The 18454-nt window shown below is 59.1% G+C and overlaps 1 protein-coding gene across 1 annotated transcript; it reads left to right on the top strand.

Annotated features, from left to right (window-relative positions):
* Positions 1-5545: 5545 nt before the first annotated feature.
* On the top strand, positions 5546-14989 carry LOC309683932 (scavenger receptor cysteine-rich domain-containing protein SCART1-like; the record flags this gene model as incomplete). The annotated part of the gene is made up of 12 exons (XM_082499909.1): positions 5546-5612; positions 6568-6882; positions 9061-9375; positions 10232-10558; positions 10645-10959; positions 11315-11629; positions 12248-12562; positions 13316-13453; positions 13611-13706; positions 14117-14200; positions 14417-14569; positions 14892-14989. 12 exons carry the CDS (start codon positions 5546-5548, stop codon positions 14987-14989), a joined length of 2538 nt encoding a protein of 845 aa, XP_082356035.1.
* Positions 14990-18454: the final 3465 nt, after the last annotated feature.

Raw genomic sequence — 18454 nt, 5'->3', positions numbered from 1 at the left:
TCAAGCTTCTGGGTGGGCTTGCACAGCCACCAGCGTGCGGGGGTTACCATCAGGGCTGCAGCCTACGCCTGCCCGGGGAGCAGAGGAGGCAGCAGCCCGACAATGGGCAGAGTGCGCTGCCCTTCTTGTGCAAAGTGCCGGGCAAAGGGTAGCACTGCTCCCAGCTGACACCACTCCCTGTTTGCACGCCCTCGTCGTGCTGCTCCTCAGGGAACAGTTATATGTGGCGTCCTGTGGTTTGAACTGGCCGCGGGGGCCAATGCACCGCACAACTCTCGGCTGACCCCTCTTGCCAGACCTGTTGCCTGCCGGCTGGTCCCTCCACACACACAGCCCACAGGTGCCAGGGGCCCAGAGACACCCTCAGGCACCTCCGGGCACCTCACAAGCCTTGATGTCCTCTCCACATGCCGCAACAACTGCTGCTCCACTGCCGCCACTGCCCAACGTTTAAACTCTGGCAGGAGCCATTACTTTCAGGTTGGTGTGGCTATTTAATTCCCAAAGTGCTGCAAATGAAAGTGTCACTGAAGGTGAAATAAGTTTCAGTAGCTCCAAAGTGGCTGGAGATTGTTTTTTTTAATAAAACTTTCGTTCTGGCTGGGAGCACCAGTGCTGTGGTTTAACCCCAGACAGCAGCGAAGCACCACACAGCCACGCGCTCACTCCTCCCAGTTGGATGGGGGAGAGAATCACAAGAGCAAAAGTCAGGAAATTCGTGAGTTGAGACAGGAACAGGTGCATAAGTAAAGCAAAAGCCGCGCACGCAGGCAAAGCAAATCAAGGAATTCCCTCACGACTTCCCACGGGCAGGCAGATGTTCAGCCATCTCCAGAAAAGCAGGGCTCCATCACACGGAACGGTTACTCGGGAAGAAAAAACGCCGTAACTCCAGAAGTCCCCCTTTCCTTCTTCTTCCCCCAGTTTATATGCTGAGCACGACGTCATGCGGTGTGGAACATCCTGTTGGTTAGTGGGGGGCAGCTCTCCCGGCTGTGTCTCCTCCCAACCCTTTGTGCATTCCAGCCTACGCGCTGGTGGGGTGGTGTGAGGAGCACAAAAGGCCTCGACTGCGGAGCAACAACCACAAACCTGAGGGTGTTATCAACCACCCGGTGGGAAAACAAATAGTCCCACCACCTCCCAGCAGCCACAGGGGCCATTGGCCCCGGAAGACTCTCTCTCTTCTGGTCATGTGCTCTGTTGTGATTGGCTGGCAGGACCGGCCGCTCCCTCCAGCTCACCCGGAGATACATCAGACCCGGAAGGCCCTTCCCCTACATGCACAGAGGCCGCCATTTTGGTTTGACCACCATTTTAGGTCAGGGTGCTGCCATTCATGTCAGTGAGCGGCCATTTTGTTAAACATCATTCTGCCCTGGGATTGGCTAATGGCCATCTTGGGACATCGCAACACCCATGTGTTCTCAGGCAGCCCCTGTGATTGGCTGCCTGCCTCCTTTGGCCTAGGAAGTTCTTGGATATGAAATACATACATTTATGTTCAATATAGACATATATGGATATAGCTCTATGAAAGGAAGTGTATCATTCTGTTAGTAAAATAATTATTTATATATAAATAGGTATAGTATTTTTTATAATCATCCTTCTATATATGTTTATACATATACACATTTTTCACAAATAAACATTTCTGAAGCTACAGGAATTAACATACTCATAAAAGTAGAGGTATGAAATGGATAAAACCATCTTTAATATGATTTAAAATACTGCAGAATTAAAGTTTAAGTGTGAGCAGAATCAAAAGGAAAATTCCGGGTCGGGGTCCCCCACTTTACCAAGCGGCAGAACACGCACTCACAGCTCTGGGCTGGGGGGAATTCAAGAGGGTGGAGGAGTGCCAAAAAAGTGCTGAGGCACGGACAAGCTGGGACATGCCCAGGTACTGTTGCCCCCTCCCTGGAGACCTCCATGGGGCCCCCCAGAACAAATCCTGTCAGGTGCAAAGAAGGGCCCATTCCTGTGAGCAGCACTGGGAGGCCCCCACAGCCCAGCCCAGCGCTGCAGGGCGGCCGTGCGGTTTGACCGGGGCAGAGTCTGGGCTTTGAGCGGTGCTGCAAGACACAGGCCATGCTGGCTATGAGAATGGAAAACCCGGACAAAATGCCACCTGCAGAAGAACATGTGCATGGGGTCAAAGCAGAAAAGACCCAAAGGGGCTCCCCAAAAGCACCACGTGCTTGAGAGAAAACAGCCAATGGGCCAGTGAACTGCAAACTGCATTTTGAGGTGTCCTGTCAAGAAGTTGGGTGGTGGTGGGGAGCTCCCTTTCCCCATGGTTCTGGAGGAGATGACAGATCCCTGTCAGACCACCATGGGGTGCAGGGCAGTGCTACATGTTCTGCCTTGTCCTTAAGTTGATGACCTGATGGAAATTTTCAAAAAACTCCAACTAACCGAGTGAGGGGAGAAGTCAGGAGTGGGCTGGGACTTGTCCACGTCCACCTGAGTCACACCAGCCAAACCCAGTACGCTGTGTGTATGTAGTGTCAAAGGATCGGGAAGGGGGTGCTGGTGGTTGCTGCAAATGCATTGAACACTGCAGGACCTGAGCAGGATGCAAACGGTATGGAATAAGGGGTGGAGATTGTCCTGAGTCTGGTTGGGATGGAGTTGATTTCCCTGATAGCAGATGAGATGGTGCTGTGCTTTGTGCTGGTGGCTAAACCAGTGCTGAGAACACGCTGATGTAGCAATTGCTGATGAGTGCTGGCATAGCATCAAGGCCTTCCCTATTTCTCACTGTGCCCACGGTTGGGAGGCTGAGGGTGGGCAAGAGTCTTGGAGGAGACAAAGTCAAGACAGATGATCTAAATGGACCAGAGAGATGATCCTTGCCAAACTATTCCTTGTTCAGCGCTAAACCTGTACTGGGAGTTTCTTCAAAGTAGCCATTGCCTGAGACTGACTGGGCTTTCGTCTGCTGGTGGGAATGATTGCTTCTCCTTCACTTGTTTCTTTTTCTTTTTTTTTTTCCCTCCACTTTTTAAACTGTCTTTATCTCAGCCCTATTTTTTTTGTTTTTGTTTTTTCTTTTTTTTCCTTTTGCCCTTCCAGTTTTCTCCCACATCTTGCTGTGGAGGAGTGAGCAAGTGACTGAGAGGGGGTTCAGCTACTGGCTTGGGTCACCCCTAAAGGACGAGCACAGAGCAAATAGGTTGATATGTGCCTCTGAGGTCACTGCTGCCTGAGTGACCAGGCCAAGAGGAGGCTTATGGTTTGTGTAGGAGCTTGTGAGGTCACTTCTTTCCTCCTATCTCATAGGTGAGCAGATAGCAAATAGGTAGATATGTGGTGGTCAGGTCTCTGGTGCCAGAGTAGCTGATAGAGCAGGAGCAAGGCCAGGGCTCTTGTATGAGCCTGTGAGGTCACTGGTGCTTGTGGTGCTGATAGGCAAGAGGGAGACACATGGCTTGTGTCTATACTTGTGATGTCACTCTCAGCTGAGTAGTTGATAAGCCAGGACCAGGTACACAGCTTGTATAGGGGCTTGTGAGGTCACTGGAGCCTGAGTACCTCACCAGGAAGTACATGGCAGATGGGCAGATACGTACTTATGAGGTCACTCTCAGCTGACAGGCCATGAGCTGACCCATGGCTTGTGTAGGTTTTGTGAGATCGTCCTTACCTCAGTACCTGACAGGCCAGGAGCAGACCCATGGTATGTGTCTGTGCTTATGAGGTCACTCATGCCTGAGTAGCTAGTAGGCCCGGAACAGGCCTATGGATTGTGTAGGTGCTTGTGAGGTCACTGGTGCCTGAGCATGCAGGAGAAACGTGTGTTGAGTTGGATATTTTGAGGTCACAGGTGCCTGAGAATCTGGTAGGCCAGGAGTAAGCACCTGTCTTGTGTAGGTGTTTGCAAGGTCATTTGTGACCAATTAGCTGATTGGCCAGGAAGAGGCCCAGGGGTTGTTTAGGTGCTGGGGAGGTCACTGCTGTCCTAGTGTCTAAAAGGCCAGGAGAAGACCCATTTGTTGTGTCGATTGTTGTGGTGTCACTGGTGCCTGAGTTTCTGATAGGATAAGAGCCAAGCAATAGCTTGTGTACGTGTTTGTGAGGTCACTGTTGTCCGAAAACCTGATAGGCCAGGAGCAGGCCCATGCAGATTTAGATGCTCTGACATCACCTGGAGAAGGCCCATGTCAGGCTTAGATGCTCTGATATCATCAGAGGCTGAGTGGCAGATAGGCCAAGAATATGTACGTGGCTTTGGAATGAGCTTGTGATCTCACAGGTGCCAGAGTAGCTTTTATGCAAGGAGTAGGCATATGGTTGTGTGGGTGCTTCTGATGTCATGAAAAGAATATTTAGACCCCACCCAAATAAGAATTTTTGGAAGAACCATCCTCAGCAGAAGCCCATAGTGAGGTCACCATCAGTATAAGGCCTGAGCACACAGCAGCAGAAGTAGGAGAGTGTGAGGTCACCGTCAGTATAACCCATGAGCCCACATCTTTGGCAGGAGGAGGGATGTGGGATCACATCACCGATGGCACCCCGTGGCCGTGGGGTCGGTGCAGAGTGGCCGCGTGCATCACAGGGGCATCACGGGGGACGGGAGCTGCCTGGCGGCGTGCCTGCGAGGCCGAAGGAGCAGCCCCTGCAGCCCTGGCTAGAGCAGTCGGGGTGGGGGTGTCTCGGGGGCACGGCAGGGATGTGCCTGGGCACGGCGCCAGGAGGAAACCACAGACTTCCTGCCCGGGCGCTGCGGGGGGAGCGCGGGGAGTGCTGCGAGGCCACGTGGGCTGTGGGTTGTGCACCTGCAGGCTCCAGCTCCCGATCCGCCCGCGGGGAATAACGGCCCCTCGGTGACACGCTGAGAGTCAGGGACACGTCTGAGCCTCTGGGCTGCATGTCTGCTGCCAGGGCAGGGACGTGTCCCAGCTCCAGCTGCTGCGAGGGATCGACCATGGGCTCTCTGGGGAGGCCTGGACAAGCCAGCACTGCTGGGATGGAGCTCTTGACCTGGGCAAGGCCTTTTCCCGGCTGCTGCTCCCAGCACAGAGGGGTCTGTAGCAGGGGCAGGGGTGGTTTCCTCCCCATCCTGACACAGACGCCTGTGCAGACCCAGCTCCATGGCTCCCACAGCTCGGGGACGGCTGGACTTTGCCTCTTGGGTTCATGGATGAGGCCAGCGTAAGAGATGCTCAGTGCTCCCGGTCCCCACAGTGAGGTGCAAGGAGTGACCGACTCATATTCCCTCCACACCCAGCTTGTCCCATGACAATCCGCCACCACAGCGACCGTGATACGCGCAGTGGGACATGTATGTCCTTCATATATGGTCATGAACGGCGCTGGAGAAGTTCATTGGAGGGCTGGGCTGTGTCGGAGGGGAGATAGCTCCCGATAACGTCTAAAAAGGTGCTGCTGCTTCGATTGGCTCTTCCTGCAGCTGGGTCGGCATCTGCAGAGATATATTACCCTCCCATCATCATTGTCCCCATGAGTCCCCAGGAGCCGTGACCGGGAACAGGGTGCAGCAAAGCCGTGCCAGCAGAGCAGGAGTTGAAGGATGGGAATAGAGGGATCAATCTCCCGTCTGGTGCTGGGGATGCTCCTCTGGGTGCAGCTCTGCAGAGGTAAGTGCTGGCTCCCTTTTAGTGAGCACCAGTGGGGTCATCGGGATATCTCTGGGAATGGGATTTCCTTGTAGCTGCCACTGAGGTGAGGGTCAGAGGGCGCTCAGGTATATGGACCCCGTGCCTTTTCCTGCATCCATCTGGGTGGGAGAGGGTATCTCCACTTCCAGGGCTCCAGTATTTAGGTGAGGCCATTTCTGGCTGCATTTATAGACACCCCATCCCAGGGTACCTTTTTGGGATCGCCTGTTCCCCAGTGCTGTTCCTCTGGAGTTGGTGGTGGCTCAGCTGATGACAACAGCACTCAGCAGTCCCCAGGGCTTAGCAAACCTGCAGAGCGCCCTAGAGGGTTTGTGTGCTGCTCACTGCCCCCATGTTCTGGGGGACCCTAACGCCAGGAGGGCAGTTGTGCCCCACACAGAGAAGGGGACTGGGGCATCTGCACATGGAAATGTCCTTCTTGGGGCCCCAGCAGTGATGCCAGTGGCAAGAAGGGGACATGGGTTGGGCGATGCTCAGGACTGTGTCGGCACTCCCTTGGGACATGGAAAGCCCTGGGGTGGTAGGTTTTTGTGGTGCCAGGGCAGGTGGTGTGCTAGCGGAGCTTCAGGCCTGGGGACACGGTGCTGTTAAGGGGTGCTGGTCTACGGAGGAGCAGGTGCCCTGTGCAGGGCCTGGGGGTACAGTTTTTGGGTGGGCATGGGCAGGGGGCCTTTGGGGTGGGAGAAGGTGCTGAGGGCTGTGGGGCAACAAATGGCCCCGTGGGTCTGGAGTTAGCACCCCCAGCCTGCACAGCCCACGTGGAGTGCAGGGACACTCACACTCCCCCAGGGAAAGCCCAGAGGGGAGAGGGCTCCCACCCTGGTGGCCGTGGCTTGGCCCAGGCAGGGGGGACCCCAGACCTGCAGTCTGGGGCTCAGTGTTCTCCTGACCATTCCCATGTTTGTGTTTGAAGGGGCTGCAGAGGTGAGGCTGGAGGATGGTGGCAAGTACTGTGCTGGGAGAGTGGAGGTGAAACACCAGGGCCAATGGGGGACCGTGTGTGATGACTCCTGGGACCTGGATGATGCTGAGGTGGTTTGTAAGCAGCTGGGCTGTGGGCCCGCTCTTGAAGCTCTTGAGTACGGACACTTTGGGAAAGGATCTGGCCCCATTTGGATGGATGATGTTGAGTGTCACGGCAACGAGTCTGCCCTGTCTGACTGTACACACCTCGGATGGGGTGAAACCAACTGTGATCATTCTGAGGATGCTGGAGTGATATGTTCAGGTAAGGAGCCAACCCGTTCCACATCTTTGGGACCGGGACAGGGGAAGGGACCTGTCTGTGCCCTCTGGGAGCCATGAACGGATGCCAGAGCAGGGTGCGGTGTGACTGGTGCACTGCCAAGCTGGGGCTGTCATTGCTGGTGTCCCTGGTGCCTGAGGAAAGACCAGTGGGATCCCACCCTGGGCGTCCACCCACTGCCAGGCCCCAGGATGGCCCAGCCAACCCTCAGTCAAAGCCTGGGTCTGGGAGATGAATCCCCCTCCATGACCTGCAGTTTTTGTTGGTTCCAGTCTTTTTTTTTTAATGCTTACAAATACTTAGAGGGGGGGTGCCAGGGGGGTGGAACCAGTCTTTTTTTCAGTGATGCCCAGTAATAGGAGAAGAGGTAACGGGCTCAAACATGAAAATAGTAAGTTCCATCTTAACATGAGGAGGAACTTCTTTACTCTGAGGGTGGCAGAGCACTGGCAGGGGCTGCCCAGAGAGGTGGTGGAGTCTCCCAAACTGGAGACATTCCAAACCCACCTGGACGCCATCCTGTGCAACTGCTGTAGGTGTCCCTGCTCTGGCAGGGGGTGGGACTGGGTGAGCTCCAGAGGGCCCTTCCCAACCTGACCATTCTGTGATTCTGTGATTCTCCTCCAATTCAGCCAGGACCTTTCTGGCATTGCCGAGGGCTAGGTTCCCCTGTGCCAGGTGCACCAAGAGCTGCTCAGATGGCCACCCACAGCCCAAGGGAAGGGCACAGAGTGGCCAGGGGCTTTCGGGTTGTGCCTTCCGGCAGACAGAAGTTCCTCAGCCAAAGCAAAGGGGCTGCTCAAAGGGGAAAAGCGCTGGCCTTGGGCAGAGGAGCAGGGTGGCACACAGCAACCCGTTCCTCTCCCAGGGTCACCCTGCAAGAGCCAGCCCATGGGGACATGGCGCTGTGCAGGCAGTGCTGACCCACCTGCCCCAGGCCCGGGGTGCCCTGTGTCACAGGGGCTTTGCCGGCACTTTCTGGCGCTGCTCAGTGCCCGTCCTTGCAATGGGAAGTAGTGTCAGCCCAGGGCTGCTCCTCTCCCGCTCTTCTGCCCTCTGCCTGCCCGTTAATGGCCACATTTGTGTTCCTGGCCCTGACTGAGGCAGGTGCCAGAGTCAGGGGCTGGCACGGACTCCGACTGCTGATGTAGCTATGCCACACTTGTACCATATGACATGTCCCATCTAACAGCAGTGTCCCAACAGCCTGAGACCGCCCTGAGAGAAGGGTGTGTTTCATGCGATTCCAAGGGATTCCTCAGCCTGGCCCTGAGCTCGGTGGGCAGAGCAGGCTGCAGCAGCCGACAGCGTCTGAGTCCATGTCCCTGGGCCCCAACGTGCTCTGGGTGCTGCCTGGGAGCTCAAGGTCTCCAAAATGGCAGGAGTTTGTCTGAGCAGTGCCTACAGATGGGGGTTGTGAGGGAAGCAAGACTGCAAGTGCTGTGCTGATGTCTGAGGAGCGGCAGGGTGTCCCTGGGGTATTTGTGCCAGCAGAACCCACTGGGAGCTGCTGAGAGGCTTGTGGGGCTGTTTGCCTGCAGCCACCTCAGAAACCAGGTGGGACATGGGCCCATGACTCCAGAGGGCTCTGGGAACTCGCGGGAGTCTTTGATTTCTGCAGGATTTCTCCAGCTAGTTGGAGGGGACAACCCCTGCTCAGGACGAGTGGAGATCCGTCACAGGAACCAGTGGAAAACCGTCTGTGACTCAGACTTTGGTCCCAAAGCTGCCGACGTGGTCTGCAGGGATCTACAGTGTGGCACAGCCCTGTCTGTCCATGGGGCAGCTCACTTTGGAGAAGGGGTTGGTCCCATGTGGGACAGGGAGCTCCAGTGTGTGGGGAATGAATCCTCCCTCATGTTCTGCCCCAAGGGGTCCCCCAGAGACCAGCCCTGCACCCACATGAACGCCGCTGGTGTCACCTGCACACGTAAGGACTCACGTTGGAGTGTTAAACACCAAGGGGCGTGCTGGGGATGGGGGAGAAGGGCAGCGACTGTGCTGTGCTGGGCATGAGGAGAGAAGGGGTGATGTGGTTGTCTGCAGCCAAAAAATCATGCAGAGGGAGGAGGATGACGAGCTCCTCTCCATTTGGCCTCTCCTCCAGCTCCTGAGAGTGAGAACACAAGTCCACCCTCTCTCATCCTTCTCTGTCCCCAGAGTACACAGGGCTCAGGCTGGTGAATGGCAGCACGGCGTGTGAGGGGAGGGTGGAGGTCCAGGTGCTGGGGACCTGGGGCACCCTCTGTGCCTCCCACTGGGATGTCTCAGACGCCCACGTTCTCTGTCGTCACCTCGACTGTGGATTCGCTGAGTCTGTTCCCAGAGGAGGGCATTTTGGGAGAGGCACTGGCCCCATCTGGAGAGACTCATTCCACTGTGACGGGACTGAATCCCACCTGGGCCAGTGCCCAGTGACTGCACTGGGGATGTCACCGTGCTCCCATGGGAACGCCGCTGCTGTCATATGCTCAGGTGGGTGCTGGGAAAACACTCCATTAACTCCGTTTTCTCCCTACGTGCTACATGGTCTCCCAAAGCAGGGGGCCCTGTGGCAGTGCAAGGCGTCACCAGGGGACATCTGGAGCACTTTTCCTGCTCAGACTGACTACTCCGCTGTGACGGAGCAGAGGACTGAACAGGGGCCGGTGTCTTTCCCCCTCAGGGCAGCAGCTCCGGCCCTGGGTCCACCGCCAAGCCCAGGCTCCTTTACCTTCCCACAGTGGGATGGGCCAGGGACGTGGCTGTGGGGCTTGTCTCCATCCCTCTGCCTGCAGGCAGCCCTGTCCCACCCCACAGAGAGTCCCACAGAGCCCAATCCCACAGCAGAGGTGCTGCCTGGGGGCCACCAGCCGCAGCATCAGACCTGAGGGTGAGCTGCAGAGTGGGGCTGGTTTCTGGTCAACACAGGACCCAAACTTTTCCCATTTGATGGCAAAGGCCCACCTTGGTCTGGCTCCCAGTCCCCCATCCCAAGGGATGCAGGTGAGCAGAGACGCATCTCTCCCATGTCTCAGTAGTGGCCACTTCTGGCTGCTGCTCCCTCCTGCGGGAGCTGCCCCAACTGCCTTGGCAGGGACGTGGTCTGTGACTCTGCCCCACCAAGAACAAAGCTGGCGTCTTACTCAGGAAGGCTCGGGGACTGGGAAAGCACCCCATGGAGCCCTGCACAAGGAGCTCTCCTTGGGGGCTGGAGGCAGGCAGGCGAGCTCCTTCTGCAAGGAATTTCCCTTCTGGGCCCCTCTGCAAGGGTGCCAGAGCCTGGAGACATGCTGCAGGCTGCCAGGCTCCCTGATGCAACCAAGGACTGGGGCATGGCTGCTCTCCCCAGGCCCTATTCACTTTGCATCCCTGCGGCTGGTGGGTGGAGGAAGCCGGTGTGATGGGCGAGTGGAGATCTTCCAGCACGGGATGTGGGGCAGAGTCCTGGATGACCAGTGGGATCTGAAGGAGGCCAGCGTGGTGTGCCGGCAGCTGCAGTGCGGAGAGGCAGAGACAGCCTACAACCCCCCAAAGCCTCAGCGAGGGACGGGTCCCGTGGGGCTTCGAGGGGTCCGGTGCGCAGGGCACGAGGCCAACCTGACCCTCTGCAACACCTCCCTGCCTGAGAGTGCACTGGACGCAGGGATTGCCGAGGACGTGGGGGTCATTTGCTGGGGTGAGTGGCACTGCAGGGACACCCCAGGCTCTGGGCTGGGTGGGCAGCCAGCCCGTGATGGCAGCTGAGGTTTCTTTCTGCTGCAGGGAACCGGCGGGTGCAGCTGGTGAACGGGCCTGGGCGCTGCGCTGGGAGAGTGGAGGTCTACTACCAGGGACGCTGGGGGACCGTCTGCGATGACGAATGGGACCTGTCCGACGCTGCCATTGTTTGCCGCCAGCTGGGCTGTGGAGGGGCGGTGGAGGCAGTTGGCTCTGCTCGGTTCGGAAAAGGCTCCGGTCAGATCTGGCTGGATGGAGTGAACTGCTCCGGGGCCGAAGCTGCTCTCTGGGACTGCCCGGCAGGGTCCTGGGGGCAGCACGACTGCGGGCACAAAGAGGACGCAGGAGTCGTCTGCTCAGGTCTGCCGGGGGCTGCGGTGGGAGCCCAGTGCCCAGGCAGGCTGGGATGAGGGGAGGGCCAGCAATGGCCGAGGCTGTTACTGGCCACCTCTGAGCCTCTGACAAAGCCCATCCTGGGGACACCCACCCACAGGTCCCCTCAGTCCCTTTGGGGGTCCCTGGGGTGCTCAGCTGTCCCTGATGGTTTGCAGGGAGGGCAGGGTTGTCTGTCCATCAGGGACATTTCTCTGCCCGTGGGTGCAAGAGGGACTTGCTGGCCGTTCCTTTGCCTGGCTGAGGGTGTGGGTTGTGCAGAGGCGTCCCTGCTGCCACAGCCCCACACCAGCCTGTTCCCCCTCGGTGCCTTTCCTCCCAGAGTTCGTGGCCCTGAGGCTGGAGAACAGCAACAACTGCTCCGGGCGCCTGCAGGTTTTCTACAATGGGACGTGGGGGAGCGTTTGCTCCAACTCAATGACTCGCAAAACGATGTCACTGGCATGCAAGGAGCTGGGCTGCGGGGACATACAGACCCTGGAAACACAACTGCCCCCCGGCAGGCTGTCTGGCCCTGCCTGGCTGGATCATGTGGAGTGTGGGGAGAGAAACAGCTCCTTCTGGCAGTGTCTGTCTGATCCCTGGAACCCACAGTCATGTGATGACCTGCAAGATGAGACCCACATCACCTGCAATGGTAATTCTGAGCTACCCGGGCACCAGCTTCTCCCCAGCTCCTGCTCCTTGCTGGGCATGGTCAAACGCAGAGACAGGCTCTGCCGAGGCTCTTCCTTTCCATGCCAGACACTTCTGCTGCTGGTTGCAAAAATGGTACTTCAGCCCTGAGAGCCCCACACATTCACCAGCAGGGGAATTGCCAGCCGGGCTCCCAGCTTCGCCTGGGCAGGGAAGAGGGTTTTGGAGGCAAGGTCTCAGAAGGGAACAGCCAGGGGTCCCAGCAGTGTCCCTTCCATGGACACCCTGCTGCTGCTGTGAGGTCCAGGGTCCCTTTGGGGCTGAGCAGTCAGGGTCCCTCACACTGCGTGTCCCCTGAGTTACCGGGGTTCAGGTGCTGCCGTGAGTGAGGTGGCACGAGCAGAGCACAGCCCCGCTCTCTGCTGCACCATACCCTGCAGCAGCCCCTTCACCGCAGCATTTCCTTCTGCAGGGCGTCAGCCAGAATTGCCCCCGGCCCCAACGGCTGCATGCCCCAGCACCACGAGCTGCACAGGTAGCTGCTCCTCCGCGTGCTCCTCTCGTGTGGCAGGGCTCTGCCTGCTGTCCCGCTGCACTGGGAGCTCTCTGCCTTCTCCAGACAGGGAGAAGATTCGTGCCGTGGGAGGCGAGAACGGGTGCTCTGGCAGAGTGGAGATCTGGCACCGTGGCTCCTGGGGGACGGTGTGTGACGACTGGTGGGACATGCGGGATGCCGAGGTGGCATGCAGGCAGCTGGGCTGTGGCCCTGCGGTGTCTGCCCTGCACGAGGCTGCATTTGGGGAGGGGACGGGCCCCATCTGGCTGGAGCAGGTGGAGTGCCGGGGGACAGAGCCATCTCTGCAGGACTGCTGGGCCCGGCATGGGGACAGCGGTGCCTGCCGCCATAAGGAGGACGCTGCTGTGCGCTGCTCAGGTGAGCGGCAGGGCTGATGCTCCTCACAAGGGTATCAGCAAGGAGCCTTTTCCCCATTGGGTCCCATCATGGCTCCAGAGGTCCTGAGAGCAAGGCCATCGCTGCAGAGCACGGGAGCCTTTTGCCAAGTGGGCAGCAGCTTCTGTGGGGCTGGATGTCCTCCAGCTTCTGCCTGCAGGGCCCTGCAGCCCCCAGGGGCATCTCCCAGGCTGCCTGCTCTGTCCTGCCCTGAGGCCAGAGTAGGGCCCTGGGCTCCTTCCTGGCCACCCTCACCAGCCGTACAGGAGGGGCAGTTTGGGTGGGATGTATCAGGGATGTCTGCACATGCACACGTGTGCACACACACACACTATGTGACAGAGAGGAGGCTCCCTGGTACCTGCACACCCACCCATCAGCCCTATTCTCCTTCTCCTTCCTTGCAGATGCACCCAGGACGGCAGCACCAACCCCTCGAGCAGGTAACCTGTCCTCCCCACTGGCGATGGGTCTTCTTGGGCCCAGGCTGTGACCCACAGCCAGAAGGAATGGGCTCCTTTCTGGGGTGTGAATTCTCCCAGGAGGAGGCACCAGGGTAGCAGGGAGGTGGGGAGGTTGGGAAGGAGTGTCATTTACCCAGTAAGGATGGAGCGTCCCCATCCCTCATCCCCTGGAGTCCCCTAGTCAAGATGCAGTGGGGATCAGGACTGGGCTGTCCCGGCCCCTCACCTCTCCCAGGCCTGGTACTGCCCTTTCTGTTTTCCTGCCATGCAGATCCCACCCGGGGCCGTCTGAGTGGCAGCGGGAGACTCTCATTGCCCGTCATCATCTGCATCATCCTGGGAGCCCTTCTCTGCCTGCTCCTGGCCCTCTTGGCTGGGCAAGTGCGACGCACCAGGGCTGGCCGCAGAGGTGGGTCCCTTCCAGGGGAAGATGCCTCCTGGCAAGGCCAGGGCTGGTGTGGGGTGTCAGTGAGTGATAAAGGCAGAGCTGCGGGGATAAGAATGTGTGCTTTCCCATCCCATCCTCTCTCTGACCACCCCTGGGCCAGCTCTGCCTCTGTCCGCAGGCTCTGAGAGAGCTCAGGAGCCCTTCCCTGAGGCTGTGTACGAGGAGATTGGTTACAGCCCAGCATGGGAGAAGCAGGCAAGGTTCAGCGGCTCAGGTTGGTGCGCGTCCCTCATTGAGGACACATCTACAGTGCCTTTCCGCTGGTCCCCACCCAGGGTTGACACCCCCTGCAGCCCCCTGGCCAAAGTGTGTGGGGAGAGCAGCCAGGTCCTGGGCCCAGGAAAGAAGCTTTCTCCCCACCAGCTCTGCCCGCCCCAGCTGGGGACAGCCCCTCTCTGCCTCCCCCTGCACCCTGGGGGACACATGAGGGGTGAGGGAAGGGGCTGTCCCAGGGCAGCTCTGGGAGGCCCTTTGAGAAGGGGTTTGTCCCAGGGGAGCAGGGTGAGTCCTGAGCCCTCGTCCCCATGCAGCGATGGCTCTGGGGCTCCCCCGTTCCCAGCAGCATGGGCCAAAAGTGGCATCAGCAGAGCGCACTCCCATAACACCCGCTGTGCCTCTCTCCAGGCGCCTCTTCAGAGGGGTCCCTGACCAAGCTGCAGTCCTACCCCGGGGACAGCAGGGAGGAGGATGGTCCGGGGTCATCACCAGGTAATGGGGGGCAGGAAGGGGTGGATCTCTCCTCCCTGCAGACATGTGATGGACAGCAGTGTCACTGGGTGTCAGCATCAGAGTTGGAGAGGACATGGGGGGGTCTGCTGTGGGGCTGCCAACACCAATGTCTGAGCCCCATGTCCCTGCACGTCCTCCCATCCTCTGCTCTGCAGATGTATCTTCTCTCTGTCACCAGCTCCCCTCTCCTTTCAGACGTCCCTGTCCTGGCCGGAGGTGACCCAGCGGATGGCTATGATGATGCCAAGGAGGTTTCTGACCCGGGGGAGGATCCTGCCCCTGGGCAGGAAGACTTGGAAATGCCCAGGGTGCCAGAGGAAGGAGCAGGGCCCAAGGATGCACCTGGAGGTGAGAGGGGGAGATAGCGCTGCCAGTTCCTGGGGTGCCATCCCTGGTGCTGGATGAATCGCTGCCATACTGAGAGCCCGACCTGCTGGGACGGGGGTACCTGCCCCAGGAGTTTTCCTTGGGGGAAGTAATGGTGGGAGAGGGAGCTGAACATCTCCGGACTGGTGAGGAGAAGGGAGGAAGGAGATGTAGAGTCCAGGAGGAGCGCCCCATGGGATGAACATGCAGTGGCATGCCATGCTGCTTGCAGGGGCAACCCTGCACTCCCAGAGAAGTGCTGGGGCCCCTGGAGCTAAGGGGGATGTCTGTTCCCTGTCCCCAGAGAGCACGGGCTACGACGATGCTGAAGAGGTGTCTCTGGCGCATCCCCCTGAAGACACAGAGGCTGTGAGACCGGATCTCAGTGCACAGAGTCCCTGAGCCCTGGACCAGGAGAGACCGTCCCTGCCATGCAGCGGGGTGCAGCCAGGAGGGAGGAGAGGTCTGTGCAGCTGGGAGAGCCGTGAGCACCAGGGAACCATCTCCCTTTTCCATGGGCAGCAGAAGCTGCCAGGTGGTTCCTCTGTTTCTAATCCCCCGTTTTTACACCATGCCCCTGTATTTGCTCTTATTAAAAGCCTTTGGGCTCTGAGCCAGAGCTGTGCTTGCCTGCCAGGAGTTGTAGTGTCTCCCTGAGGCCAACTAGGGGGAAAAGAGCTCAAAAACATGGGGGTGGGGAAGGGGCATGTCTTTGGGACAGCAGGCTGTGAGAGCCCCTGTTCCGTGCAGAATGTTTCTGCTGAGAAAGACATTTCCATCCTGCCAGTCACACTTTCCAGAAAACGGTTCTTGTCAAGGTCCCGTGATGCACCCAGTGGGAGCGCCCATCTCCTCTCCCTGAGGTTCCCCAGTCGCCCTTTCCTGCAGCCGTGCCTGGGCCACGCAGGTCCCGCGGCGCAGAGCTCACGACAGAGCTGCTGTGTGTGGGGGAGCCCTGGGCTGTGGCCCCACAGAAGTGAGCCCGAAGGCGGCTGCAGTGCCCTGCACACCCCAGCCAGCCCCAGGGGGGTTCTCAGCCCACGGGTCACCTCCCACAGTGGGCAGGAGGCAGCTCTGCTCGCACTGCCCTGGCACAGGGTGCAGAGCCACTTGCGGGGGCACACGGGGCTGGGACTGCCCCTTCACTGGCTCTGCCAGCACCCCAGTCTCCATGGGCCGTTCCTGCTGCTGTGGGCCCTCGCAGACCCCAAGCGCTCTTGTCACAGCCCCAGAGCTGCCTCCTTCCTGGGCAGGGGCTGTAAGGTCCCACAGCAGCCCTGGGACCCCTCCTGCTGCTGTGCTCCAGCCCACACCCCATTCCCTGTGGGAGCTCCTCCACCCGTGGGGTGACCCTGGGGGGCTCCAGGGCAGCCCAGGCTCACACAGCCCTCTGCCCTGGTCCCTAGAACTTTCCTACCAAGGGGGTATCGCCCTGGGAACGCTGCTCTCCGATGGGCTTTCCACAGCCGCGTTCTGCCCAGCGTGGGGCAGCAGTGCAGAGGGTTGGGGTCTCACCGTCCCATCTCTCAGGCAGGTCCGTGGGAGCTGCAGGAGCAGGCACAGAGCCGGGGCACAGTGACAATCCCGCTTTGCTGCAGAGACCGGACCCAGCCTGCAGGGCCAGACTGTTCAGGCCCCAAAATGCCATGAAACGGGCTCTGTCTGCTCAGGTGTTCTGCCCCCTCACACATCTCCCTGAGGAGGAGGAGGCAAAGCTCTGCCAGGTGCCAGAGTCAGGGAGAATTGTCACAGCTGTGGGACGGAAGGGCTGGTGGGGAGGTTGCCTGGGAAGGGCACTGGGCTCTTCTCTATGGTTGCCATCTGGGGCAGCTTGGGTCCACAGGTCGGTGTCCATTCATGGCACCTATCATCTCGTGTTCAGAAGATTTTCCCACCTCTCTTCTTCTTTGCTTCACTTTTATACCTCATTTGTCTGAATATGGGCCCACTGTTCCTGGGGACTGGGCACCCTGCAGTGCAATGCCATGTCTCATACCCCATTTTGGTTGCAATTAGTTTTGGGTGGGAACAGTGGGGACACCATCTCCTGCACGGCTGTGGACAGGCTTGTGTCTCGCTCTTCTCACTGGAACGGGGTGGACGGAGACCCAAATGCCGCCAGTACAAGAGGTGGGTTCTGGCCCCACCAGTTCCACCTCTGCAGGGCTGTGTCTGACCTCAGCAGCTCCGGGTGCCCTGAGCTGAGGCTCTGTTCAAGCCAGTGGTGATGGCAGAGGAAAGAGGAGACAGGGTCAGGGTAAGAGGTGTCATCCCTCCAGCTGGGAGTCCCACAGGTCTGTCCAGGTTCATCCAGCTCAGACACCCCTACCTGCTGGCACAGAGGGGTGCTTCCCTTGTGGTGTGGGATCTCCACCTGGAGACAGGACCATCTCAGACTCAGACCACGGCAGCGTGGCTCTGGTCCCAAAGGACACCCGGGCTGGAGCAGCACCCTCACACCACATCTCTCAGTGCAGCCAGAAAGGATTCCTCGTGTGCTGCTGATGTCTCCCCCCTCCCTGAGATCTCCTCACAGGAACTCTGCTGCCCAACCTTGTCCCTGGGTGGTGGGTGGGGTGGGTCTGTGGTGCAGGCAGTGACCTGAGCTCAGGTCCAGCACAGCCGCCTGCCTCTCTTCTGAGAGGGGGCTCAAAAGAGGCAGAGCCCTCCTCACCCCACAGCCAGGCCCTGGGTGGGCAGGGCAGGCCCACAGTGCCTGGAGAGGACCAGAGGCTCCAGCTCCAGCCTGTGCCCGCCTGAGGCTGGGGATTCAGAGAAGAACACCCTTGGAGATGCCGGGGATCAAACCCAGGACCTCCCACATGCACAGTGGGCGCTTGACCACTGAGCAACATCCCCTTGACACTTGCCAGTAGAAGAGACATTCTGCTCCCGTGACGTGTCTATGACAAGGCAGCCCTGTTGTCCCCTGGGTGCCCGGGGACCCTCTGCACAAAACAGCACTTGGATCCTCCTGCGATGGGGGAAGGCCGGACTGCCTCTCCACTGGGGCCTGATCCTGGCACAGGGCTGCACTGCAGAGCACTGCCCCTTCAGCGTCTCTGCAGGGTGATGGGGCAGAAGGAGGCTCTTGCTGCAGGCACTGCTCCCACGCTCTGGCCCACCCTGGGGTGTTTGGATGGAGAGGAACAAACCTCTTCCCTTGAGCCTCCTCTGCCACCCAGGACAATACAACTCTGTGCCACATCTGTCCCCAGCTCCACAGGAGGAGCAGTACAACAGGGTAAAGGACATGGCCTCCCTGGGGTGAGGTGCCCCCAGGCTCTTATCGCATCCCAGGTTGTATGGTGGGGGAGACAAGGGGTCAGAAATCTCACAGACCCTCGTCCAGGTACTGGGCCTCCTCCTGTACCCTTCTGCCCCACAGCATCCCTGGAGGTGGGGTGAAGGGCAGGCTTCCATCTCCATGGGGCTGATGCCCAGAGAGGGCATATAGGTGTTTTATCAATCACTGCAGCAGGGGGGAAAAGGGGGCCAAGAAACTCTGCTCAGGATGGAGTGTGACTAAACGATACTGACACCCATGCACTGCAGTGGGTGACCCTCTGCATGGCTTTGCCAACTGTCCTGGGCACATCAGATGTGTCGCTGCAACACCCCCCCACAGGAAGGATTCTGCCATTCAGGCCTCGGTTCCAGGGAGTGCCTGTCCCTGGGACTGGGGGGACGGTGGCCTCTGGTCTGGGAACTGAAGACAAAGTGAAGGAGGTGCATGAGGAGGGGAGCAGAGTGTGCACCATCAAGCATGACAAAGAGGAGAGGAACAGGGTCTTTGCAGAGACCCTACAGAGGAGAGATCCCCATCTCTGTGGAGCAGGGAAGGGGGGACAGCTGGACACCCCCCCA

Source organism: Vanellus vanellus, assembly GCF_965231255.1.
Source record: "Vanellus vanellus genome assembly, contig: HAP1_SCAFFOLD_35, whole genome shotgun sequence".
Classification (NCBI taxonomy): Eukaryota; Metazoa; Chordata; class Aves; order Charadriiformes; family Charadriidae; genus Vanellus; species Vanellus vanellus.
Note: the sequence above shows the minus strand (reverse complement) of the source record. Positions and strands in the feature narration are given on the sequence as shown.